Here is a 26,774-nt window from a genome sequence, read left to right on the forward strand (position 1 = left end):
CTCTTGCTGATGTCACTTCCGGGTGCTGCGCATAAGAAGTGACTTCAGAGGGAGAGCTGACGGGGGTCATGTTAGCTATTATAACTCGGTGGTTCAAAATATATTTTGTATTGTCATTGATCAAATGTAAGTGCTATTTATGATAATACTTGTATTTAAATTCTAATTCACTTTTGTACTTGCCTTGACAAACAAATTAATAAAGAATTATTAAAAAAAGAATTTGGTGGATCCCAATGGTTCAAAGGGTGAGTACATTAATTTGTCTAAAACTAAGTTGAGATCCCATTCCAGAGTAGGTGGCTGAAGAGGTGGTTTTAGACGAAGAAGGCCCTTACTGCACTTCTTCAAGGGAGCAAATAGGCAGATAGACAAGGGTGTCCCAGTTGACATCGTATATCTAGATTTTCAGAAGGTGTCTGGCAAGGTTCCGCATGAATGTCTATTTCGAAAAATTGTGAGCCATGGAATCAAGGGTGATATACTCACGTGGATTAAAAACTGGTTGGCGGATAGGAAACAGAAAATGGGGGTAAATGGACAATACTCAGACTGGAAAAGCATCATAAGTAGAGTGCCGCAGGGTTTGGTGCTCGGGCCCATGCTCTTCAACATATTTATAAATGACTTAGAAATTGGCACGATGAGTGAAGTGATTAAATTTGCGGTTGATACAAAGTTATTCAGAGTAGTGAGGACACAGAAGGATTGCGAAGACCTACAACGAGAAATAGACATAGAAATGGCAAATGAGGTTCAACGTGGATAAGTGCAAGGTGATGCATGTTAGTAACAAGAATCATATGTACGAATACAGGATGTGAGCCCCCAGGAAGGAGACTTGGGAGTACTTGTAGACAAGTCAATGAAACTGTCCATACAGTGCGTGGCGGCGGTGGTGAAAAGGGCAAACAGAATGATAGGAATGATTAAGAAGGGGATTACAAACAGATCTAAGAAGGTTATCATGCCACTGTACCGGGCCATGGTACGCCCCCACCTGGAATACTGCATCCAACACTGGTTGCCGTACATGAAAAAGGACATAGTACTACTCAAAAGGGTCCAGAGAAGAGCGACTAAAATGGTTAAGGGACTAGAGGAGTTGCCGTACAGTGAGAGATTAGAGAAACTGGGCCTCTTCTCCCTTGAAAAGAGGAAACTGAGAGGGGACATGATCGAAACATTCAGGATATTGAAGGGAATTGACTTAGTAGAGAAAGAGAGATTGTTCACCCTCTCCAAGGTGGAGAGAATGAGAGGCCACTTGCTAAAGTTAAAAGGGGATAGATTCTGTACAAATGTAAGGAAGTTCTTCTTCACCCAGAGAGTGGTAGAAATATGGAACGCTCTTCCAGAGGCTGTTATAGGGGAAGTACCCTTCAGGGATTCAAGAAAAGGTTAGATAAGTTTCTGCTGGACCAGAACATACGCAGGTAAGGCTAGACTCAGATAGGGTACTGGTCTTTGACCTAAGGACCGCTGTGTGAGCGGACTGCTGGGCATGATGGACCACTAATCTGACCCAGTAGCGGCAAATCTTATGTTCTTATGTACTGTATATAGTAGGCGGGAAGACTGACTCAAGCGCAGAAGGCTTTCTAGAGCTTTCTCAGTTTGAGCACTATCCAAGTTGGTTCCATGACATCACCATTGTGTGGCTGAAATAATCAGTTGTCCATGGAGAACAGAGTTCAGGAGCTAGCCAGCAGTGAGTGTCTCATAAGAACATAAGCATAAGCAATGCCTTCACTGGGTCAGACCCGAGGTCCATCGTGCCCAGCAGTCCGCTCATGCGGCGGCCCAACAGGTCCAGGACCTGTGCAGTAGGCCTCTATCTATACCCCTCTATCCCTTTTTCCAGCAGGAAATTGTCCAATCCTTTCTTGAACTCCAGTACCGTACTCTGTCCTATTACGTCCTCTGGAAGCACAATCCAGGTGTCCACCACACGCTGGGTAAAGAAAAACTTCCTAGCATTCGTTCTGAATCTGTCTCCTTCCAACTTTAACGAATGCCTTCTTGTTCTTTTATGTTTTAAAAGTTTGAAGAATCTGTCCCTCTCTACTCTCTCTATGCCCTTCATGATCTTGTAGGTCTCTATCATGTCTCCTCTGAGTCTCCGCTTTTCCAGGGAGAAGAGCCCCAGTCTCTCCAATCTTTCAGTGTATGAAAGGTTTTCCATGCCCTTAATCATTCGTGTCGCTCTCCTCTGGACCCTCTCAAGTATTGCCATATCCTTCTTAAGGTACGGTGACCAATACTGAACACAGTACTCCAGGTGCAGGCGCACCATTGCCCGATACAACGGCAGTATGACTTCTCTTGTTCTGGTCGTAATACCCAACATTCTGTTTGCCTTCTTCGCGGCTGCTGCGCATTGTGCTGTTGACTTCGTTGTTGTGTCCACCAGTACACCCAAATCTCTTTCAAGGCTACTTCTCTCTAACACTAATCCCCCATTTGGTAGCTGAACATCGGGTTCTTTCTCCCTAAATGCATGACCTTGCATTTCCCTACATTGAAGTCCATCTGCCATTTATTCGCCCACTCCTCCAGTTTGCTTAGGTCCCTTTGTAGGTCCTCACACTCTTCCGCATTTCTAACCCTTCTACAGAGTTTAGTGTCATCCGCAAATTTGATAACTTCATACTTCGTCCCCGTTTCCAGATCATTGATAAATACATTGAACAGCAGTGGTCCGAGTACAGACCCCTGCGGAACTCCGCTCGTGACCTTCCTCCAGCCCGAGTAGTGACCCTTCACTCCAACCCTCTGCCTTCTGCCTGCCAACCAGTGTTTGACCCATTTGTGCACGTCCCCTTCCACCCCGTGGTTCCACAGCTTCCTAAGTAGCCGCTCATGGGTACCTTGTCAAAGGCCTTTTTGAAGTCGAGGTAAATGATGTCTATGGGTTCCCCTTTGTCCAACTGACTGTTGCTCCCTCAAAGAAGTGCAGTAAGTTTGTTTGGCACGATCTTCCCTTGCAGAAGCCATGTTGGCTCACTTTCATCAGCCCATTTTTTTCGATGTGCTCACAGATGCTGTCCTTTATCAGTGCTTCTTCCATCTTGCCCGCAACCGATGTCAAACTGACTGGCCTATAGTTTCCCGGGTCTCCACTTGACCCCTTTTTAAAGATAGGTGTAAGATATGCTATCTTCCAGTCCTCCGGGATCTCTCCAGTTTTCAGGGATAGGTTGCAAACTCATTGGAGTATTCCCGCTATCTCATTTCTTAGTTCTTTTAGTACCCTAGGGTGGATACCATCCGGGCCTGGTGATTTGTCGCTCTTCAATCTATCTATCTGTTGGAGAACATCTTCATGGCTCACCTCTATTGTTGACAGTTTTTCTTCTTGGTTTCCATGGAAGATCACGTCGGGTTCTGGTACACTGGATGTATCCTCGCTTGTGAAGACTGACGAGAAAAATTTGTTTAACCTGTCGGCTACCTCCTTTTCCTCCTTTATCACTCCCTTTCTGTCTCCATCATCCAAAGGTCCTACTTCATCCCTCGCCGGTTGCTTCCCTTTAACATATCTGAAGAATGATTTGAAGTTTTTTGCCTCCCTGGCCAGCCTCTCTTCGTATTCTCTTTTCGCTCTCCTAACCACTTGATGACACTCTTTTTGACTTTTCCTGTGTTCTTTCCAATTCTCCCCAGTTTGGTCCTTTTTCCATTTCCGGAATGATTTTTTCTTGTCTCCTATCGCTTTCTTCACCTCATCGTTTATCCATTCGGGATCTTTTGCTCGGTTTTTTTTTGCACCCTTTTCTAAATCTGGGGATGTACATATGTTGTGCTTCTTCCACTGTGCACTTGAATAGAGACCAGGCTTGCTCTACGGTTTCTATTTTTCTTGAGCTCTTTCTGAGTTTTTTTCCTTACCATTGCTCTCATAGCATCATAGTTTCCTTTCTTGAAGTTGAACGTTGTTGCTGTGGTTCTCTTCCCTTTTGCTGTAGAAGGCATAGGGTTACCAGATTTTTCCAAAGGAAAATCCAGACCCATGGCTACACCCCCAAGCCCGCCCAGTTCTACCCTATTTTACCTGTGTCACGCCCCATTCTGCCCCCCAGCCCTGTCCCCAAGGGCATCCGTGCATGCACGGATGTCATGCAATGACATCACACACATATGCATGTAATGTCACTGTGTTGCATTCATGCATGTGCGGATGCCCCTTCCCGACACAATTTTGATGGGAAGGTTTTCAAAACACAGTCAAATAGCCGTCTGGACCCCTGGACATGTCCTCAAAAAGGAGGACATGTCTTGAGAAATCTGGACATCTGGTAACTCTAGGAAGACAAGACCGCGAGAGTGGGGAGGGGCCGCAGGAGGAAAGGAAGAGAAGCACAAGACAGACCTCAGGGAGGGGAGGGGAAGGTTGGATTATGTTGAGCCCAAAGTGTATGGGCTTTTGGACAGCATGTTTTTTTTGGGGGGTGGGGTTTAAACCCAGACAATTACCCACAAATTCCTCCAAGTTAAAAAAAAACACCTGAATAGTCCTCTACAAAGATATGTCTTGGGAAACCCAGACGAATGGTAATCCTACCAGTGTGGGTAGCTAAACAGTAACATGTTCTGATCAATACAGATAGATGACAAAACAAATTTCACAGAATTAGAGGCACAATCTTTGGTATATACAGCTCACATAGAAACAAAGAAACCTGAAGGCAAATAAAGGCCAAATGACTCATCCAGTCTATCCATTCACAGCATCCACTATCTCCTCCTCTCTCTAAGAGATCTCACATGTCTGTCCCATGTTTTCTTGAATTTAGACACAGTCCTTGTCTCCACCATCTCTCACCTCCACCTCATCTCTCATCTCCACCATCTCTCACCATCTCTCACCTTGTCTCACCGGGAGTATTGCATTCATCTATCACCCTTTCTATAAAAAATGTATTTTCTTAGATTTCTCTTGAGCCTATCACCTCCTAAACTTTACAAGTGTTTTAAAGTCATAAATACCAGCTTCTCAAGAATAGCTTTTTCCTTCCAGCTTCACCAGGATAGTCAATTTTAGGCACCAGAAAGATCCATGTTAAAGTCATATGCTATAAAGGGTGCTCAGCACCAAGTGCCCTTTATAGGATATCACTTAGGTCTGATTCCCATACCTACATTTCAGAGCGAGGACTTACACCTGCTGAAAATTGGTTTGAATCTTAGCATGCAAATTGGACATGCAACCCAGGAATTGTATAACAATGCACCTACATTTTTAGAATGCCTGTGACTGTCCCATGCCCCTCTCATGGCCACTCCTTCTTTGGGGTTGCACATGAGACACTTTGAGCACACAGTGTTATAAAATAGTGTGTTGGCAGATGCACATACATGTACAAATTAGTGTCAATTATCACCAAAAATTGATAATGGCTGATTAACTAATTTGCATATGCATCTGTCCTGTAAACCCAAATTTGGGCACCAAAATTTAGGCAACCTTTATAGAATCAGGGAGAGATTGTTGTAAAAGGAATCACATGACTATAGACAATAGAGATCAACTGGGTTGAACTGTCCCTAAGCTAATACATAACACTATATAACTACAGGGAGTGCAAGTAATTTGTCTTTACTAACTTTATAGATAGACAAGATACAGTGTTCCTTCAAAAAACTAGGTATTCTGGTCACTTGTTGTTTTGCTAGTTAGCAAATTCTTATCTATGTTTATCTTTGCTTTATGCCCTGCTTCGATACCTGGACTGAAGTCATTTAGCCTTCTACTAGTTCCAGCCAACCAGGACATGGGACACTACCAGCATTCATTTATCAAGCTATGTAAGGTTTAAAGTTTAACTTATGAATGTCACTGATTTTCAGTGCCACAGCACACTATAAAAAGGACCTTGCTCTCTCAGCATGTAAAATCACACTTGGCAGGCTCCACGGATGGCAAAATGATACTTGGAGATGGTGTAACTCTTTTCCTCATTTTCTTCTTATCTTTTCTAGTCTTTCTATCAGCATGGGGGAGTATCAAGAAGTGGGGGAAGATGCCCCCAGGTCCTACTCCCCTACCATTCATAGGTAACATCCTGCAGATGAGGCCTAATAACATATTGAACTCTTTCAAGAAGGTAAGTATAATCCCTGTTTTGTTTGGCTAAGCATTAGGCAGATTACCTTAGTGAAAATAATATAGTTTGTAGGAAGGTCACAATTAGGGCTATTTTACACTAGAAGACCATTGGCATTAACAATCTATTCTCTCCTGTCTTCAGATATATAATAATTCAGTCCTGTAGAATGATAGAGAAGGAATTACATGGCTACCCATCAATCAATATAATAGTTTATTCCTTCATAACAATGGAGTAGCCCATCAACTTACTCAATGGTATAAGCACTTCAGAATTTTTCTGGAAGGAGCCATTTGCTCATATCCATCAAACATATTTTAATCAGGCTTACTTAAACTAGAACTAGATTCTGGATCAATTTGGAAAGAGGGAATGGTAAACATATTTACATTGGTGTGATATTCAGGCCTCCTTCACAGATGGAAGAAGTGGACAGAAATTTAAGAGCATACATTCGGAATATATCTAAAAAAGGGGAAGTTTTACTAATGGGTGAATTTAACAGGCTGTGAACTTCTAAAAGCTAAATTACTTAGCATTTCATATTCTGCTCTTTTCACTGGTTTTCAGCATTATATCTGCTTAATTTCTCTTCTCCTCCCTGTTTCTTACTAAAAAAAAATATAAAAAAGCACAAAAAAATCCTTCTCTTTCCTCTGTTAAATCTTATTTCCTCTTCCTGCAGTTTTGTTTAAAATACTGTGTTTTAGGTGGTATAGAGCTGATATTTCTGGTGCCTGTGGCTCAGGGTGACTAAAGTAGGGAAAATCCTGTTATAAATCCTGTGTTTTAGGGTAGCACTGATAGAACCTGCAGTTTTGTTTAAAATACTGTGTTTTAGGTGGTATAGAGCCTATATTTCTGGTGCCTGTGGCTCAGGGTGACTAAAGTAGGGAAAATCTTGTTATAAATCCTGTGTTTTAGGGTAGCACTGATAGAACCTGCAGTTTTGTTTAAAATACTGTGTTTTAGGTGGTAAAGAGCCTATATTTCTGCCTTACTAGTAGTCTTACTTATAGTCCCACCAACCCCAGGGACCACTATTCATATATATAGACCCATATAATCAGGACTTCACAACCAATCAAGATGACCTTTATTCTATGCAATCACTGTGGTGCTTTAATTCCAAGACATACTATTTGGAGGCTTAAGGCTTGCCCCATCTGTCTTCAACTTGCCAGTATTAAGGAGGAGCTCTGCAAACTTAAACAAGAATTGAATACAATTAAAGCAGCTTCCATCACTCCACAAAATCATACCAACTTACCACCTCTACCTCAAAGAATAAAACAGCCCAGGAATAAATGGGTCACAGTAGGCTCAGGAAGACTGCGACATGTAACACAGAAACATCCACCTTCACTAATATTACCTCTACAGAATTCCTTCGCTCCACTAGTGCTCTGCGATACTCAGGAAAACAGAAGGGAGGTGGGACTGGAACCAATGAAGGAAACTCAAGAGAACAAGAGCACCCTAAGTACAAATAAAAAAGCCAAAAACAGAAAACTATTACTGTTGGGGGATTCCATCATCAGAGGCATTAACCTTGGAACACAGGGCGAGGAGACCAAAATAGTGAAATGTCTTCCAGGATCCTCAGCTACCAGGAGTTCCAGGCAAATACTGACTATAATTAAGGAAGAAACTAAGGATTTTAACACTGATGTTGTTATCCATCTGGGAACAAATGACCTGGCCAACAACTCCACACTTGCAGCACAGAAAGCTTTTCGGGAGCTTGGTGAGGGCGTAAAACCTTTTGTAAAGACTTTAGCTTTTTCTGAAATACTGCCTGCATATGGAAAAGGAGAGCAAAGAATGAAAAACACAGAGGACTTTAATAGATGGCTCAGAGCCTGGTGTCATCAAGAAGGCTTCAGGTACATAGGAGGATGGGGAAATACATGGAAGGACAAGAAGCTATATTGCACTGATGGGCTACATATTACTACAGCAGGAAAAAGAAACCTTGCAGAGAAATTTAGACAATATTTTTCTAGGCATTTAAACTAGAAGGTGGGGGTGGTGTATGTACGAAGGACAATTATAGAGACCACCCCCGGCAAAAGAAAAGATGTGATAGTAGTAAAGGCTGCAACATAAGCAATATCAGCAACTCATTTCTTAGTATTGCAACGGAAAGTGAAACGACACAAAAATCCATACGAAAAAGGAGATTATCGCTGAAAAATAGCTGGAAAGCGATGACCACAAATGCTCGCAGTCTAAGCAACAAAGTTCATGATCTGCAAGCCCTGATATTAGAGGCAGATCTAGATATTGTTGCTATCACAGAGACATGGTTCAGTGAATCACATGGATGGGATGCAAACATACCGTGATATAATCTTTTTAGGAAGGACAGAGATGGTCATAAAGGTGGAGGAGTAGCTCTCTATGTAAAGATCAATATCCAAGCGACCGAAATGCAAGGGACCTGGGGAGAGGAAGAAGCGATATGGATTGCTCTGAAAAGAGAAGATGGAACTTCTATCTACGTAGGTGTAGTCTACAGACCTCCGACTCAATCGCAGCAAATTGATAAGGATCTGATTGTGGATATCCAAAAGTTTGGAAGGAAAGAGGAGGTTCTGCTGTTGGGAGATTTCAACCTGCCGGATGCGGACTGGAATGTTCCGTCTGCGGAATCGGAAAGAAATAGGGAGATTGTGGATGCCTTTAAAGAGGCTCTGCTCAGACAAATGGTGACGGAACCCACAAGGGAAAAAGCGATATTGGATCTGGTCCTCACAAATGGAGAGAGTATCTCTAATGTTCGAGTGGGTGCTCACCTGGGTAGTAGCGATCATCAAACGGTTTGGTTTGATATAACGGCTAAAGTGGAAAGCGGCCGCACGATACTTAAAGTCCTAGATTTCAAACGTACGGACATTAATGCAATGGGAAAGTACCTGAAGGAAGAGCTGTTAGGATGGGAGGACATAAGAGAAGAGGAAAGACAGTGGTCTAAGCTGAAAGGAGTGATAAAAATGGCTACGGACCTTTATGTGAAGAAAATCAATAAAAACAAGAGAAAAAGGAAGCCGATATGGTTCTCCAACCTAGTGGCTGAGAAAATAAAGGCGAAAGAGTTGGCGTTCATGAAATATAAAAAAACCCAAGAAGAGGAGAACAGAAAGGACTACAGGGTGAAACTGAAAGAAGCCAAGAGAGAGATACGTTTGGCGAAGGCACAGGCGGAAGAACAAATGGCTAAAAATGTAAAAAAGGGAGATAAAAATTTTTTCAGATATATTAGTGAAAGGAGGAAGATAAAAAATGGAATTGCTAGGCTAAAAGATGCTGGGAACAAATATGAGGAGAGTGATGAGGAGAAAGCAAATGTGCTAAACAAATACTTCTGTTCTGTGTTCACAGAAGAAAATCCTGGAGAAGGACCGAGATTGTCTGGCAAAGTTACACGAGAAAATGGAGTAGATTCTGCGCCGTTCACGGAGGAGGGTGTTTATGAGCAACTTGAAAAACTGAAGGTGGACAAAGCGATGGGACCAGACGGGATCCATCCCAGGATACTAAGGGAACTCAGAGAGGTTCTGGCGAGTCCTATTAAAGACTTGTTCAACAAATCTCTGGAGACGGGAGTGATTCCTGGGGATTGGAGGAGAGCGGATGTGGTCCCTATTCATAAAAGTGGTCACAGGGATGAAGCAGGAAACTACAGGCCGGAGAGCCTCACTTCAGTTGTTGGAAAAATAATGGAAGTGTTGCTGAAAGAAAGGATAGTGTACTTCCTTGAATCTAATGGGTTACAGGATCCGAGGCAACATGGCTTTACAAAAGGTAAATCGTGCCAAACGAACCTGATTGAATTTTTTGATTGGGTGACCAGAGAGCTGGATCGAGGACATATGCTAGATGTAATTTACTTGGATTTCAGCAAAGCCTTTGATACAGTTCCTCATAGGAGGCTGTTGAACAAACTTGAAGGGCTGAAGTTAGGACCCAAAGTGGTGAACTGGGTCAGAAACTGGCTGTCGGACAGACGCCAGAGGGTGGTGGTTAATGGAAGTCGCTCGAAGGAAGGAAAGGTGACTAGTGGAGTCCCTCAGGGTTCGGTGCTGGGGCCAATCCTGTTCAATATGTATGTAAGTGACATTGCTGAAGGGTTAGAAGGAAAAGTGTGCCTTTTTGCAGATGATACCAAGATTTGTAACAGAGTAGACACCGAAGAGGGAGTGGAAAATATGAAAAAGGATCTGCAAAAGTTAGAGGAATGGTCTAATGCCTGGCAACTAAAATTCAATGCAAAGAAATGCAGAGTAATGCATTTGGGGATTAATAATAGGAAGGAACCGTATATGCTGGGAGGAGAGAAGCTGATATGCACAGACGGGGAGAGGGACCTTGGGGTGATAGTGTCCAAAGATCTAAAGGTGAAAAAACAGTGTGACAAGGCAGTGGCTGCTGCCAGAAGGATTCTGGGCTGTATAAAGAGAGGCGTAGTCAGTAGAAGGAAGAAGGTGTTGATGCCCCTGTACAGGTCATTGGTGAGGCCCCACTTGGAGTATTGTGTTCAGTTTTGGAGACCGTATCTGGCGAAAGACGTAAGAAGACTTGAGGCGGTCCAGAGGAGGGTGACGAAAATGATAGGAGGCTTGCGCCAGAAGACGTATGAGGAGAGACTGGAAGCCCTGAATATGTATACCCTAGAGGAAAGGAGAGACAGGGGAGATATGATTCAGACGTTCAAATACTTAAAGGGTATTAACGTAGAACAAAATCTTTTCCAGAGAAAGGAAAATGGTAAAACCAGAGGACATAATTTGAGGTTGAGGGGTGGTAGATTCAGGGGCAATGTTAGGAAATTCTACTTTACGGAGAGGGTAGTGGATGCCTGGAATGCGCTCCTGAGAGAGGTGGTGGAGAGTAAAACTGTGACTGAGTTCAAAGAAGCGTGGGATGAACACAGAAGATTTAGAATCAGAAAATAATATTAAAGATTGAACTAGGCCAGTTACTGGGCAGACTTGTACGGTCTGTGTCTGTGCATGGCCGTTTGGAGGAGGATGGGCAGGGGAGGTCTTCAATGGCTGGGAGGGTGTAGATGGGCTGGAGTAAGTCTTAACAGAGATTTCGGCAGTTGGAACCCAAGCACAGTACCGGGTAAAGCTTTGGATTCTCGCCCAGAAATAGCTAAGAAGAAAAAAAAAAAAATTTAAATTGAATCAGGTTGGGCAGACTGGATGGACCATTCGGGTCTTTATCTGCCGTCATCTACTATGTTACTATGTTACTGTGGGGTCTTCTAGAAGAAGGTAGATCCTGGATTCTCTATAAAGAGAACTGTTCCAGCAGTTGGTAATGGAACCCACACGGGATGGGGTCATTCTGGACTTAGTGCTTACAAATGGAGAAAGTGTTTCTGATATTACAGTGGGTGATCATCTGGCATGCAGTGATCACTGCACGGCACAGTTTAATATTAAAATGGATACACAGAGGGCTCATTCAAAAGTAAAGGTTGTAGACTTTAAAAAAAACTAACTTTGAAAAGATGGGAGATTACGTCAAAGAATTGTTGTCTGGATGGGAATGTCTGGAAAGAGTAGAAATGCAGTGGGCAAAACTGAAAGGAGTTATTGTACGGGAAACAAACCTTTTGTGAGGCAAGTAAGTAAAAGTAAGAGGAAAAGAAGGCCACTTTGGTTCTCAAAAGTAGTAGATGAGAAGGGGAATAAGATGTCAGCTTTCATAAACTACAAAAGATCACAGAAAGAGGAAGACCGGCAAAAATATCTGGAAAAGCTGAGAGGCTGGTTGAGTAGTCAGGAAAGCAAAGATACAAATGGAAGAAAAAATAGTAGACAGGGTAAAATGGAGAGAAAAGACATTTTTTAGATATATCACTGATAGGAAGAAGTACAAAAGTGGCATTGTGAGGCTCAAAAGTGGAGAAATATGTAGAAGCTAATAAAGAAAAGGCTGAATTGCATAAGAAATATTTATGTTCTGTGTTCATGGCTGAAGTGCCGGGAGTGGGACTGCAGAAGACAAACATGAAGAGGGATGGAGGAATGGTAGACCCTGATCGATTTTCAGAGGGTTGTTTTTTGTGAGGAGCTAGCTAAATTAAAGGTAGACAAAGCGATGGGGCCGGATGGTACACATCCGAGGGTGCTGAAGAAACATTGGGAAGTTCTGGTGGCTCCGCTGACTGACCTTTTCAAAGCTTCTCTACAGTTGGGAGTGGAACCGGAGGACTGGAGAAGTGCGGATGTGGTCACTCTACACAAAAGTGGAAGTAAGGAAGAAGTAGGGAATTACAGGCCAATAAGTCTGACTTCTGTGGTAAAGCAAATTAATGGAAACGCTTTTAAAACAGAGAATGGTGAAGTTTCTGGAATCCGTTGAATTACAGGACCAGAGGCAACATGAATTCACTAGAGGTAACTCTTGTTAGACAAATCTGGCCAATTTCTTTGACTGGGTGACCAGAGAATTGGATAGAAGGAGTGTGCTAGATGTGGTATATTTAGATTTTAGCAAAACCTGAGACAATGTTCCATACAGACGTCTAATAAATAAACAATACCCCTGGGATAAGCCCCAAAGTGATGGGTTGGGTCAAGAATTGATTGAGTGGAAGACGACAGAGGGTAGTGGTTAATGGAGATCGCTCTGAGGAAACGGATGTTACCAGTGATGTGCCTCAAGGTTCTATTCTTTTTAACATATTTATAAGTGATATTGCAGAAGGTAAGACTTGCCTCTTTGCTGAAATACTAAAATCTGCAATAGAGTAGACACCCAGATGGTGTGAATAACATGAAGAAAGACCTAACAAAGCTTGAAAAAGATCTGAATATGACAGTAAATTTAATGCTACGAAATGCAAGGTCATGCATCTGGGCTGCAAAAACTCGATGGAATGGTACAGTTTAGGGGGGGTGAAGAACTTAAGTGCATGACAGAAGAGCGGGCATGAATGTATGTGATGATCTTAAGATGGCCAAACAGGTTGAAAAGTAAATGGTGAAAGCTAGAAGGATGCTTGGGTATATAGGAAGAGGTATGGCCAGTAGGAAAAAGGAGGTATTGATGCCCCTGTATAAGACTCTGGTGAAACCTCATTTAGAATAGTGTGTAGAATTCTAGAGAATGCACCTTCTAAAAGATATAAAAAGGTTAGAGTCGGTCCAGAGGAAGGCTACTAAAATGGTGCATGGTCTTCGTCATAAGGAGTATGGGGACAGACTTAATTATCTCAATATGTATACTTTAGAACACAGTTCTTCAACCGCCGGTCCGCGGACCGGTGTCGGTCCGCAGAAAATTTCTGCCGGTCCACGCAGAGCCGGCGAGATCCAGTCGGCAGTTAAATTTCCTGCCGACTGCGGCAGTAGCGTACTAAAGGGGGGCGGGGGGGGGCGGTCCGGCCTTGCCGTTCAGTCCCCCCCACCCCCGAAGGACCGCTCGCCCCACTGACCTTCCTGCACCACCTATGAAGCAGCCCGCAGCAGGATCGCGATGTCAGCGATCCCTGAGCTGCTTGGGTGCTGCTTCCTGCGCCGCAGACCCGTCCCTCCTCTGACGTCAGAGGAGGGGCGGGACCGCGGTGCAGGAAGCAGCACCGAAGCAGCGCAGGGATCGCTGATATCGCGATCCTGCTGCGGGCTGCTTCATAGGTGGTGCGGGGAGGCCAGGGGGGCGAGCGGTCCTTGGGGTGAGTCGGGGCATCAGGCCTTCAGGTTGGGGCTGGCGGGCAGGCAGGCAGGCAGGCTTTCAGGGGGAGGGGGGTGACAGGCAGGCAGGCAGGCCTTCAAGGGGGAGGGGACAGGCCTTCGGGGGGTGTGCAGACTTTCAAGAAGGTGCAGGCCTACAAGGGGGTGGGACAGGCCTACAAGGGGGTGGGACAGGCCTACAAAGGGGTGAGAAAGGCCTTCGGGGGGGTGCAGGCCTTCGGAGGGGGTGCAGACCTTCAAGGGGGTGCAGGCCTTCAAGGGGGGGAACAGGCCTTCAAGGGGGGACAGGCAGGCAGGCCTTCAAGGGGGGGACAGGCCTTCAATGGGGGGACAGGCCTACAAGGGGGTGGGACAGGCCTACAAAGGGGTGAGACAGGCCTTCGGGGGGTGCAGACCTTCAAGGGGGTGCAGGCCTTCAAGGGGGGGGAACAGGCCTTCAAGGGGGGACAGGCGGGCAGGCCTTCAAGGGGGGACAGGCCTTCAATGGGGGGAGAGGCCTACAAGGGGGTGGGACAGGCTTACAAGGGGGTGGAACAGGCCTACAAAGGGGTGAGACAGGCCTTCGGGGGGGTGCAGGCCTTCAGGAGGGGGTGCAGACCTTCAAGGGGGTGCAGGCCTTCAAGGGGGGGATAGGCAGGCAGGCCTTCAAGGGGGGGGGACAGGCCTTCAATGGGGGTACAGGCCTACAAGGGGGTGGGACGGGCCTACAAGGGGGTGGGACAGGCATTCAAGGGGGGGTGCAGGCCTTCAGGGGGGTGCAAGCCTTCGGGGGGTGCAGGCCTTCGGGGGGGGTGCAGGCATTGAAGGGGCTGCAGGCATTCAAGGGGGGGACAGGCCTTCAAGGGGGGACAGGCCTTCAAGGGGGGACAGGCAGGCAGGCCTTCAAGGGGGGGACAGGCCTACAAGGGGGTGGGACAGGCCTTCAAGGGGGGACAGGCCTTTGGGGGAGACGCTGGTTTAGAAGTACATGGAGGGAAGGGGGTTTTCAAAGAGATGTGCTTATGCCAAACTTTGGGGAGGGGGAAGAAATAATGGGTCTGAAAATAGAGGAGAGGGAGAGAGATGATGGGCCATGGGATTTAGGGAGGGAAGGAACAGAAAGGGAGAGAAATTGGACACAAGGGATGGTGTGGAGGAGGGATAGAGATACTGGATAGGAGGGTAATTGGGAAAAGAAAGGGAGAGATGGTGGACTCTGGGTTGGTGGGGAAGGAGGGAGAGATGCCGGATGAAAGGGTAATTAAGAAAAGGTGGATCTGTGGAGGGAGATGAAAAAAAGGAAAGATACCAGACTTCCTTGGGAGGGAAGGGAAATGGAAAGGGAGGACTGAGTTGGCAGATGGATAGTTAGCATGCATAAAGAAGAAAGAAGGAGATCCTGGCAAGCAAGTTATCAGAAGAAAACCAGAGCCCTGGACCAACAAGATTTGAAATATAACCAGACAACAAAAGGTAGAAAAATTAAATTTTATTTTCTGTTTTGTGATTACAATATGTCAGATTTGAAATGTGTATCCTGCCAGAGCTGGTGTTGGACTTCAAACGTGAGAGAGGAAAAGTCCTTTTTGTTTCTTTATTTTATTTACACCACAGCGCCAGTGTGGTTAGGAGAAGCCGAAGGGGGTGAAAAAGCAATAAAACCCACCAGGATTTTTGAAAAAAATCACCCAACTGGGCAGGAAAATCGAATTGAAAAACCAATTCAATAGGCTGAATCGAATCGAAATTTTTATCCTGAATCTGGCAGCATTAGTTTGCGCTACTGTCTTAGACTTTAGGACCTGGGATTGGGGAGAGATGGCATCCTCAGTACTTTATAATGCAAGTGAAACAAGGATTTGGTCAGACTTTTGAAGGGTCTGCAGAAAAAAAATATTGTATAGGCCGGGGACATGAGACAGCAGGAAATGGGAACTTTTCTTCCTTCTATTTTTGTGAATGGAAAGGCTGAGGATGTCAGAGAGCTCAATTAAAATATGTGCTTTATAAGAAAATATAATAATGTGTTTTATAAAGTTTATAAGCATTGCTGGCCTACCCAGTGAGGTGTTCCTAGTGGTGGCGGTGGCAGCGTGTCAATGTGTTGAGAGGAAGAGGTGGTCTGGGAAATTCTGCTGAGCAAACTCCGGGCCCATTTCCACCCCCCAGTTAGTCCACTCCACTCAACTGGTTCACACACTGAGTGGGTCTTTGGGTGTTGTTTTGGGATCTCTTCCAGTGGTTTATCAATATCTCCTTCTGGTCCAAGGAAGGAAACTTTGTTATCCTTAGCATTGACCTACAGAATATGTTTGTAACAGCGCTGCTTGTGTGGCATTAGGCTATGTAGTGATCGAAAGAAAAAAACAGACCTTTGCACATTTTTGCACTATATGGTGGGTGTATGAGGAGATTCACATTTCCTGCACAGCTAAGTCCATGTGAAGTTACTTTGTGCTGCATTTGACATCTAGCAAGGTCTCTGTTTGAAAGGAAAGATCTAAACTTAAAAATGAAGTGGCCAGAAGTTATGGTAAAAGCAGATAGTGTAGCTGATTTTATGAAAGATTTGGACAAATTCTTGGAGGAAAAGTCCATAATCTGTTATTAAGACATGGGGGAAGCATCTGCTTGCCCTGGATCGGTAGCATGGAATGTTGCTACTCTTTGGGTTATGACCAGGTATTAGTGTCCTGGATGGGCTACCATGAGAATGGGCTACTGGGCATGATGGACCATTGGTCTGACCCAGTTAGGCTATTCTTATGTTATGTTTTCATCTGTAGGGGCCTTTGTTTTCACTTCTTATTTTAATGTATTTTTTTTCTGGGAACTTATCAGTGTTTTTAATAATGGGAACAAAAATGGAAGAGAATTAATGTGTGTGGGATGAGGGGGTAAATAATTTCTTCAGCTAAATAATTCAATCCACCTCAAACAGACATAGGAGAACTCACGCATCATTCACACACCCTCCAACCAAAAACGTCAAATGAAAAAAACTGTTCGACAATCTCCTAGCCATTCGAGCTGCAACACTCGACCCCCAACTCTACAACCTATTGACCTCGACCACAGACTACAAAACCTTCAAAAAGAAATAAATACCCTTCTTTTCAAAAAACACATAAAACCGAACTAACACAATCAGAACTGTCCCAAGCATCACCTGCAACTACTCCATATGTACTTCTGATGTCATGACAATTCAGACATAATTTATGTTATGTTATGTTAGGAATATAAGAAAATTTTCACTGCCTGTTTCTATTCTGACCATTTATTCCGTTTCATTGTCATTACAAAAAATATTTTTTTACATGGGGGGGTGTCAAAAAATGATGGGCCCCGGGTGCCACATACCCTAGGTACACCACTGGACTGCGGTTCCTCCCGACTAATGTTCCTCCCAGCCTCAGGCGATCAAGACAGGCTGCCAACGTCGGGGCTTTCCCTCTCTGAGTCTCGCTTGTTAGGAAACAGGAAGTTGAAACAAAATAGGCGGGACTCAGAGAGTGAAGTTCCCGATGTCGGCAGCCTGTATTGATCGCCACCCCTGCCGAGTTGCTGAAGAGGGCCGCGGGGAAGTCGCAGGTAGAATGGAGAGAGCTGCAGATACAGATGCAGGTGGAGGGAGATGGTCAGCGTGTGCGAGCAAGATCCTGGGGAGCCTTCACAGTGGCTGTCTCCCCTCCCACCAGCTCTCCTACTTGCCAGGTCAGTGATTTACCGGCAACTTCCTGCAGGCAAGTACTGAGAGCTGCTGGAAGGGGAGGAAGCCACTGTAGGAGGCTGGGAAGCTGCTGGATAAAGAGAGAGCTGTTACTGGACTTGGAGAGAATTAGAAGGAGAGATGCTGCTGGGAGGGGAGGAGGGAAAGGGATTGGAAGAGAGTTAATGTTGGATAGAGGGAGGAGGAAAGGGAGAAGGGAAAAAAAGGAAGGAGGGAAGGGAGAAAGAAAAAAGGAAGGAAACAGCTGGCAGGGAGATTACAGGAGGGGAAGGGGGTCAGGGTGGAATGGAGAGATCAGATGAGGGAAAGGGGAGAGAGAGGAATGAGAAAGTAGAGAGACATTGATGCTGGAAAGGGGGTCAGCAGAGAAATGAGAGAGGGATAAAGATGCTAGATCTGGTGTAGGAGAGATAAAAATGAAGAAGGCAGTGAAGCTGAAATGAATGATGTAAAAAGGAGAGAGGAGGAACAGGCTGGATGGACAGGGAAGAGGGGCATAGAAAGAAGTCAGATACATATGGAAGGGGGAGAGGGCAGACATTGGATGGAACGGGCAGATGCTGGAAGGAAAAGAGTGAAAAGAAGATGAAAGCAGAAACCAGAGACAACAAAAGGTAGAAAAAAATAATTTTATTTCTATTTTGTCATTAGAATATATCAGATTTGAAATATATATCCTGCTAGAGACATAACTGGGGACTGCAGTATTCTGTTAGCATGATATTTCTAAGTAGTATTTTATAATAACTTGGCTTGTTCAGTTTTCTTGATAGTAGAGGGGATATATGTGAAGGGGAGGGGAGACAGGGGTTTTGTTGGTCCGTGCTCTGTATATTTGTATTTATAAAATCACAATTGTTCAGAATATTGTTTCTTTTTATACTTTAATAAAATACGTTCAATATAAAATCATAATTGCGGCTTGTGCAGATGGGATCAGATGGTTTGCGGGGACCGAGCTCGCAGAGATGGAGCGTAAACGGGGTTTTTTAATTTTAGTCCTAGTAGTTTGCCGGTCCACAAAATAATTCTTTTATTTCTGCCGGTCCACGGGTGTAAAAAAGTTGAAGAACACTGCTTTAGAACAGTGTTTCTCAACCTTTTTATGCCGAGTACCCTGCCCAAGCTCCGCCAAAGACTTGCCCAAACTCTGCTCCTGACCCACCCAAACTCTGCCTCCTTACTCCACCCCCAAAATAATAATACTAATTGTAATGCAATTTCTTCCATCCATTTTTCATATACTAATCTTATTAATACATAATGGTAACCACAAAATTAGAAAGCACAAAGCAGTGTACGCAGAAAAAATTTAAATTATTTATGTTCAGGATTTTTTCAAAGAGGTGAAGGCAGATGACTTTAAAATATGCAATGTCACCTCTCACAGCTATAGTAAAATAGACAAATATAGTGCAAAATATAGACAGCAGATATAAATTCTCAAAACTGACACATTTTGATCATTTTTCCTACCTTTGGTGATTTCATGAGTATCTGGTTGTACTTTCTTCTTCTGACTTTTCTTTCTTTCTTTCTTTGTTTCTTTGTTTGTTTCTTTCTTTCTCCTGCATGCTGCTTCTCCTCCAGACCTCATTCCATTTCCCAACCAACTTCTCTCTCTATCCCTCCAGGAATCCAACTTTTCTTCCTCTCTCATCCCCCAGATCATGTGCAGCATTTTTCACCACTGCCCATCAGCCTCATGCCCATTTCTCCTTCTATCACCCCTCTCCAATACCATGCCACATCTCACCCTCCATCACTATGCTCAACATTCCTTCCCCTTGCATCCCCTTCAACCTATCACTCTGTTCCCTCTCCACCACCATATCCAACATTTCTCCCTTTCATCTTTCTATTCCCCTCTCAATCTCCTCTGTTCAAGGGAGAAGAGTCCCAGTTTCTCCAATCTTTCATTGTACGGCAGCTCCTCCAACCCCTTAACAATCTTGGTTGCTCTTCTCTGAACCCTGAGGCACTCCACTTGTGATGCTTTTCGTCTGAGTATTGTCCATTTACCCCCACTCTCTGTTTCCTATCCGCCAGCCAATTTTTAATCCACGTGAGTATTTCATCCTTGATTCCATAGTTTGCAATTTTTCGAAGTAGACGTTCATGCGGGACCTTGTCAAACGCCTTCTGAAAATCCAGATATACAATGTCGACCTAGTCACTCTTGTCTATCTGCCTGTTTACTCTCTCGAAGAAGTGCAGCAAGTTCATCAAGCAAGATCTTCCTTTGCTGAAGCCATGCTGGTTGGTCCTCATCAGATTGTGTCCATCAAAGTGATCATTGATGCGGTCCTTTATCAGCGCCTCTACCATCTTTCCTGGTACCGAGGTCAGACTCACTAGTCTGTAGTTTCCTGGATCTAACCTCAAACCTTTCTTGAAGATCGGCGTAACATTTGCCACTTTCCAGTCTTCCGGAATCCTTCCTGATTTGATCGACAGATTGGCTATTAGTTGAAGCAGTTCAGCTATAGCCCCTTTCAGTTCCTTGATGACCCTCAGATGAATGCCATCTGGTTCCAGGGATTTATCATTTTTAAGCCCATCAATCTGTCTGCATACCTCTTCTAGACTGACCGTCAACCCTGTCAGTTTCCTGTCAGTTTCCGGTATGTTGCATATATCCTCTTTGGTAAATACAGAAGTAAAAAATGTGTTCAGTTTGTCAGTGATGGCTTTGTCCTCCTTTAGCTCTCCCTTTATTCCATGGTCATCCAACGGCCCCACCGCTTCCTTCGCGGATCGTTTCCCCTTAATATATCAAAAGAACAGCTTGAAGATTTTTGCCTCTTTGGCTATTTTTTCTTCATAGTCTCTTTTGGCCCCTCTTACCACCTTATGGCACCTGCTTTGATGTTGTTTGTGCTTCTGTCTGCTGCATCCATTGCTGTTCGCTTGCTGGTCTGTCTGTAGTGGCTTCTCCTTGGTAAAAAAGAAACTTAAAGAAGCAGCTACAAAAGGTAAAAAATTTACATCATGCATAGATGGCAGACCCAGACTAGATATATTTCATGTATTAAAAAAAGAGGAAGGAAGACCAGATGGCAGCCAGTATGGTTAACAAGTGAGGTGAAGGAAGCTATTAGAGCTATAAGAGAATCCTTCAGAAAGTGGAAGGATCCGATTGAAAATAATTGTAAACAGCACAAGGAATGGCAAGTCAAATGTAAGGTGCTAATAAGGAAGGCAAAGAAAGACCTTGAAAAAAATTTGCACTGGAAGCAAAAACACAAAGTAAAATATATTAAAAGTAAGAGGATGGGAAGAAAATCAGTTGGACTGCTCGATGACTGAGAGGTAAAGGGGGCTTTCAGGGAAGACAAGGCCATAGCAGAGAGATTAAATGTTGCTTCAGTATTGACCAAGGAAGATGTAGGGGAGTTACTGGTACATTACATTACATTACTGATTTCTATTCCACCTCAACCTTGCAGTTCTAGGCGGATTACAAAAGAGACATCTGGACATTTCCAGGATGATTACAAAGAGACTTCTGGACTTTTCCAGAAGAGTTACAAGAAGAAGAACATTTCCAGAGGAGTTACAAGAAGAATGGTGTAGTATAGTTTAGGGAATGGGATACGGCAAGGAGGATTGGGCTATTCCAGTGGATATACAATTTGGGATGCTGTACAGATAGGATATAGTGCAGTTTCAGTATATATGCAGTTAGGGAAGCAGTTGACAAGCTTGGGCTTTGAGGGGAAGGGTAACTGGTGAAGAAGGGAGAATGGGGGAGTCACACTGAGGGGAATCCAGGTTGGAGTTATGATATCTGTATAAATTTTTTGAATAGATGGGTTTTGACTTCTTTGCGAAAAGATTTGAAATCGCTTGTTGTCATCAGCAGGTTGGAGATGGCATAGTCCAATTTCGCTGCATGCGTCGCTAGCAGACTGTTAAACATCTTCTTACGCTGGGTGCCTTTGAGTGGGGGGTAGGTAAATGGAATCTTAGATCTTCTTTGTCTAGCGGCGAGATTTTGGTTCAGGCGGTTGTTTAGGTAATTGGGGGCTGAGCCATTTATTGCTTTGAATAATAGAGTATAATTTGAATTGGATTCACGCTTGTATTGGTAACCAGTGTGAGTCTAGGTAGGCAGTGGTGACGTGGTCAAATTTTCTTAGCGAGTAGATCAGTCTGAGTGCAGTGTTTTGGATTGTCTGTAATTGTTTTATCATTGTTGCAGGGCAAGGCAGGTAGAGGATCTTGCAGTAGTCCAGTAGACCTAGTACTAGGGATTGGATTACGAGCCTATATTGCTCTTTGTCGAAGAATTTTCTGATTTTACGTAAATTGCGCATGGCTAGAAATGCTCTCTGGGTGGTCTTGTTGATATGGGCTTGCATTGTGCAGCATCTGTCTATTGTTACTCCCAGGAGTTTAAGGGTGGGTTGTATATGGTATTTGGTGGAGTTAATTTCTAGTTCTGTGGTGGAGGGGTTCTTATCCTTTTCGAGGAGTAGAAATTTTGTTTAGTCCGTGTTCAGTTTCAGTTTGTGGTCTGTCATCCATTTTTCCACTGCTTGTAGGGTTTTTTCCAATTTTTCTGTAGAAGTGGGGTCAGGAGAATCAAAGGGTAGAAGTATGGTGATATCATCAGCGTAGCTGAAAGAGGTTACATTTAGGTTGTCTAGGGTGGAACCCAGAGAGGATAAAAAGAGGTTGAAAAGAGTAGGTGAGAGTGGTGATCCTTGAGGTACCCCGCAGGGGTTGGACCATGGATCTGATTTAAGATTGTTTGATTTAACTCTATAAGATCTGGTTTTAAGGAATCCTTGGAACCAGTTATATACCCTGCCTGAAATCCCTATGGCTTCTAGTGTCTGTATTAGGATGGTGTGATCAACCAGATCGAATGCTGTGGATAGATCAAGTTGAATTATCAGCATCCTTCTGCCTTTGCTGAGGTGCTGTCGGGCTGTGTCTAGTAGGGTTACTAGTAGGGTCTCCGTGCTGTGGTTGGATCTGAACCCCGATTGAGAGGGGTGGAGAAGATTGTGGTCTTCCAGGTAATTTGTGAGGTATTGGGCTACAAGTCCTTCTATGGTACCACAAATGGAATGGAAAACAAATATGAAAGTGTTATAATGCCTTTGTATCACTCTATGGCAGTGGTTCCCAAACCTGTCCTGGGAGATCCCCAGCCAGTCAGGTTTTCAAGATATCCCTAATGAATATGCATGAGAAAGATTTGCATATAATGGAAGTGACAGGTATGCAAATCTCTCTCATGCATATTCATTAGGGATATCTTGAAAACCTGACTGGCTGGGGGTCCCCCAGGGCAGGTTTGGGAACCACTGCTCTATGGTATGACTGCACTGTGAATACTATGTGCAATTCTGGTCGCCATATCTCAAAAAAGAAATAGCGGAATTAGAAAAGGTACAGAGAAGGGTGACAAAAATGATAAAAGGGATGGGATGACCTCCCTATGAGGAAAGGTTAAAGTGGCTAGGGTTCTGCAGCTTGAAGAAGAGATGGCTCAGAGGTGATATGATAGAGGTCTTTAAAATACTAAGTGGAGTGGAAAGGGTAAATGTGGATTAACTCTCTCCAAAAATGCTAGGACTAGAATGCATGCGATGAAGTTAAACAAACTGGAGAAAATATTTCTTCATACAATGTGTAATCAAATTCTAGAATTTGTTACTGGAGAATGTGGTAAAATCAGTTTCACCTGAAGTTACAGCGGAATGAGGGACTTGGCAGGAAAAAGGTTCTGGAGCAACCCAGCATGCAGGAAGCTTCTAAGAGGCTGGTAGGCCCCTTTGCACCTCCAGGGATGGGCCTACCAGCCTCTTAGATGCTTCCTGCATGTTGGGCTGCTCTGGGATCTTCTTCCCTCCGAGTCCCTCCTTCTGATGTAACCTATTGATGATCTCCCCCACCAAGTTACCCATCGCCAGACACACAAATTCCATCACATTTTCCAGCACTGTAGCCCCAATTTAAAGTCTTTTTTTTCATTTGGCAGACAAGAGTTTTCCAATTCTCCATATGTTCAGCCCACAAAGATAGCACAGGCTGGGGGATAGTTGGCAGGAGGTAAGGTGTGTTATGTATTCTAATGGCATTTCATACACCTTTTGGATATCAGCTCTCTCTCAGTCACATGCTCTAGAGCAGGGTTAGGCAATTCTGGTCTTCGAGAGTCACAGGCAGGTCAGGTTTTCAGGATATCCACAATAAATATGCATGAGATAGATTTGCATCTCAAGGTGGTAATACATTCAAATCCATCTCATATATATTCATTGTGGATATCCTGAAAACTTGACCTGCCTGTGGCTCTTGAGGACTGGAATTGCCTACCCCTGCTCTAGACACAGTCATTTCATTGGCCAATTGGTAGTTGGCAAAGATACCATGGATCCTGCCAGATTGCATGATTTTACTTGTTTGACCACCTGCTCCTCCTTCTACCATACCTGCTTCCTTTCTTCCCTGTATCAATCAAAGCTAATTTATCCTGACCCTCTATGGTAGTGTCCAATATCAAAGGTGCAACATACCTCAAGCTGAATTCTGAGTCTGACTACTTTCCCTTATCCTGTGTCTCCAGAAGTGAGTCCACAGGTAAGTGAAAGGAGTCCGGCAGGACTGTGAAGGCTTGAGTCACCTTGGTATTTGGACACAGAGAGTCAGGCCAGCCCTATACACTAACAGCTTTTCCTGGCTGTCAAATCACTCTTCACTCTGTCCAATTCTAACTACATTGTATATCTATACTGTTCCCATTTAATTTTCTCTTTTACTAATTTTTCCTTTTGGTTTCTGAGTTCATGGAGAGGAATGTAAGTGGAGGAATTTCTGTAAGTACCTCTGCCATGCCCTCTGTTTTCTGTGTGTGGTGTTTTCTTGTATTGGGGTGATCCTTTAGCCATCCACTTCCTAGCTTCTGATACTGAAATAATGTGAGCTGGCTGGGTCTTCCACACAGACCCAATCTTGAGCAGTAAAGTATCAAAAGGGGTTGCTTTAGGGTCCTCAGAAAACAAGAGAAGGTGTTTAGTAATCTCAGGGGATAATAATTCTAATAGAAATTCTTTCTGCTCTCTCTGACCATAATCTGCTGAACTGGGCCAGTGTTCATGCTCTTTAAGTACCGCATGTATTACCCATATCCTATATGCAAACTGCTCTAGTGTATCAGTTGGCAGAGGTGAAAGAGTTCTAAGTACTTGCAAGGAGGTGCAGCGAAATAGATGTTCGATGACCATATTTACAAACTGGTATGGGTGAGTGAGAGAGCCAAATTTATAATAGTGTGATCTCCCATATGCCCTTGCTGACATTGGTTAGGCCAACCGAAAATGCTGACTGCTAGCAATGCTAGGCTGACATCACCAAGGTGCAAAATCTATATATACCATGTATCAACAAGGGTTCCAAAAGGAAAAAGAACAAGGAACCAGCGTGGCTCATTGTAGCAGTGAAGGAAGCGATCAGAGACAAGAAGACTTTGTTTAAGGAATGGAAAAGGATGAGAACTGGAAAAAGCACAAACATCAAAGCAAGTGCCACAAGGCGGTAAGAGGGGTCAAAAGAGACTATGAGGAAAAAATAGCCAAGGAGGCAAAAAATTTTAAGCCATTCTTTTGATACATTAAGGGAAAATGACCCATGAAGGAAGCAGTGGGTACTTTAGATGACCACGGAATAAAGGGAGTACTAAAGGAGGACAAAGCAATCACCGACAAACTGAACACAATTTTTACATCTGTATTTACCGAAGAGGATATATCCAATATACCAGAAGCCAAGAGGCTATACACAGGAAATGAAGACGAGAAACTGACAGGGTCGACGGTCAGTCTATAAGAAGTATGCAGACAGGCTTAAAAATAATTTCCCGGGACCAGATGGCATCCATCCAAGGGTAATCAAGGAACTGAAAGGATTATAGCTGAACTGCTTCAACTAATAGCCAATCTGTCGTTCAAATCAGGAAAGATTCCGGAAGACTGGAAAGTGGCGATGTTATGCTGATCTTCAAGAAAGGTTCGAGGGGAGATCTGGGAAACTACAGACCAGTGAGTCTGACTTCAGTACTGGGAAAGATGGTAGAGGCACTGATAGAGGACCGCATCATTGATCACCTTGATAGACACAAACTCATGAGGACCAGCCAGCACGGTTTCAGTAAAGGAAGATTTTGCTTGACAAACTTAATGCACTTCTTCGAGGGAGTAAATAGGCAGATAGACAAGGGTTACCCAGTTGACATCGTATATCTAGATTTTCAGAAGGCGTTTGACAAGGTTCCGCATGAATGTCTACTTCAAAAAGTTGTGAGCCATGGAATCGAGGGTGATATACTCACATGGATTAAAAACTAGTTGGCGGATAGGAAACAGAAAATGGGGGTAAATGGACAATACTCGGACTGGAAAAGCATCACAAGTAGAGTGCCGCAGGGTTCGGTGCTTGGGCCCATGCTCTTCAACATATTTATAAATGACTTAGAAATTGGCACGATGAGTGAGGTGATTAAATTTGTGGATGATACAAAGTTATTCAGAGTAGTGAGGACACAGAAGGATTGCGAAGACCTACAATGAGACATAGACACACTCGAGGAATGGACCGCAAAATGGCAAATGAGGTTCAATGTGGATAAGTGCAAGGTGATGCATGTCAGTAACAAAAATCATATGTACGAATACAGGATGTCCGGTGCTATATTCGGAGAGAGCCCCAAGGAAAGAGACTTGGGAGTAATTGTAGACAAGTTAATGAAACTGTCTATACAAAGCAAGGGGGCGGTTGCGAAAAGGGTGAACAGAATGCTAGGAATGATTAAGAAGGGGATTACAAACGGATCTAAGAAGGTTATCATGCCACTGTACCGGGCCATGGTATGCCCTCCATCCAACACTGATCGCCGTACATGAAAAAGGGCATAGTACTACTCAAAAGGGTCCAGAGAAGAGCGACTAAAATGGTTAAGGGACTGGAGGAGTTGCTGTAAAGTGAGAGATTAGAGAAACTGGTCCTCTTCTCCCTTAAAAAGAGGAAACTGAGAGGGGACATGATCGAAACATTCATGATATTGAAGGGAATTGACTTAGTAGAGAAAGAGAGATTGTTCACCCTCTCCAAGGTGGAGAGAACGAGAGGCTACTTGCTAAAGTTAAAAGGCGATAGATTCTGTACAAATGTAAGGAAGTTCTTCTTCACCCAGAGTGGTAGAAATATGGAACGCTCTTCCAGAGGCTGTTA

At 44.0% G+C, this 26,774-nt stretch overlaps 1 protein-coding gene across 1 annotated transcript in view; it reads left to right on the top strand.

Annotated features, from left to right (window-relative positions):
* Positions 1 to 5,878: 5,878 nt before the first annotated feature.
* The window catches only part of LOC117364857 (cytochrome P450 2G1-like), a 245,215-nt gene continuing 224,319 nt past the window's right edge, over positions 5,879 to 26,774 (top strand). Inside the window, exon 1 of the mRNA XM_033954561.1 lies at positions 5,879 to 6,107. Coding sequence (XP_033810452.1) covers positions 5,928 to 6,107 — 180 coding nt within the window. The 5' untranslated portion in view covers positions 5,879 to 5,927. The remainder of the gene's footprint in view (positions 6,108 to 26,774) is intronic.

The sequence above is a fragment of the Geotrypetes seraphini genome, chromosome 8, assembly GCF_902459505.1.
Source record: "Geotrypetes seraphini chromosome 8, aGeoSer1.1, whole genome shotgun sequence".
NCBI lineage: Eukaryota > Metazoa > Chordata > Amphibia > Gymnophiona > Dermophiidae > Geotrypetes > Geotrypetes seraphini.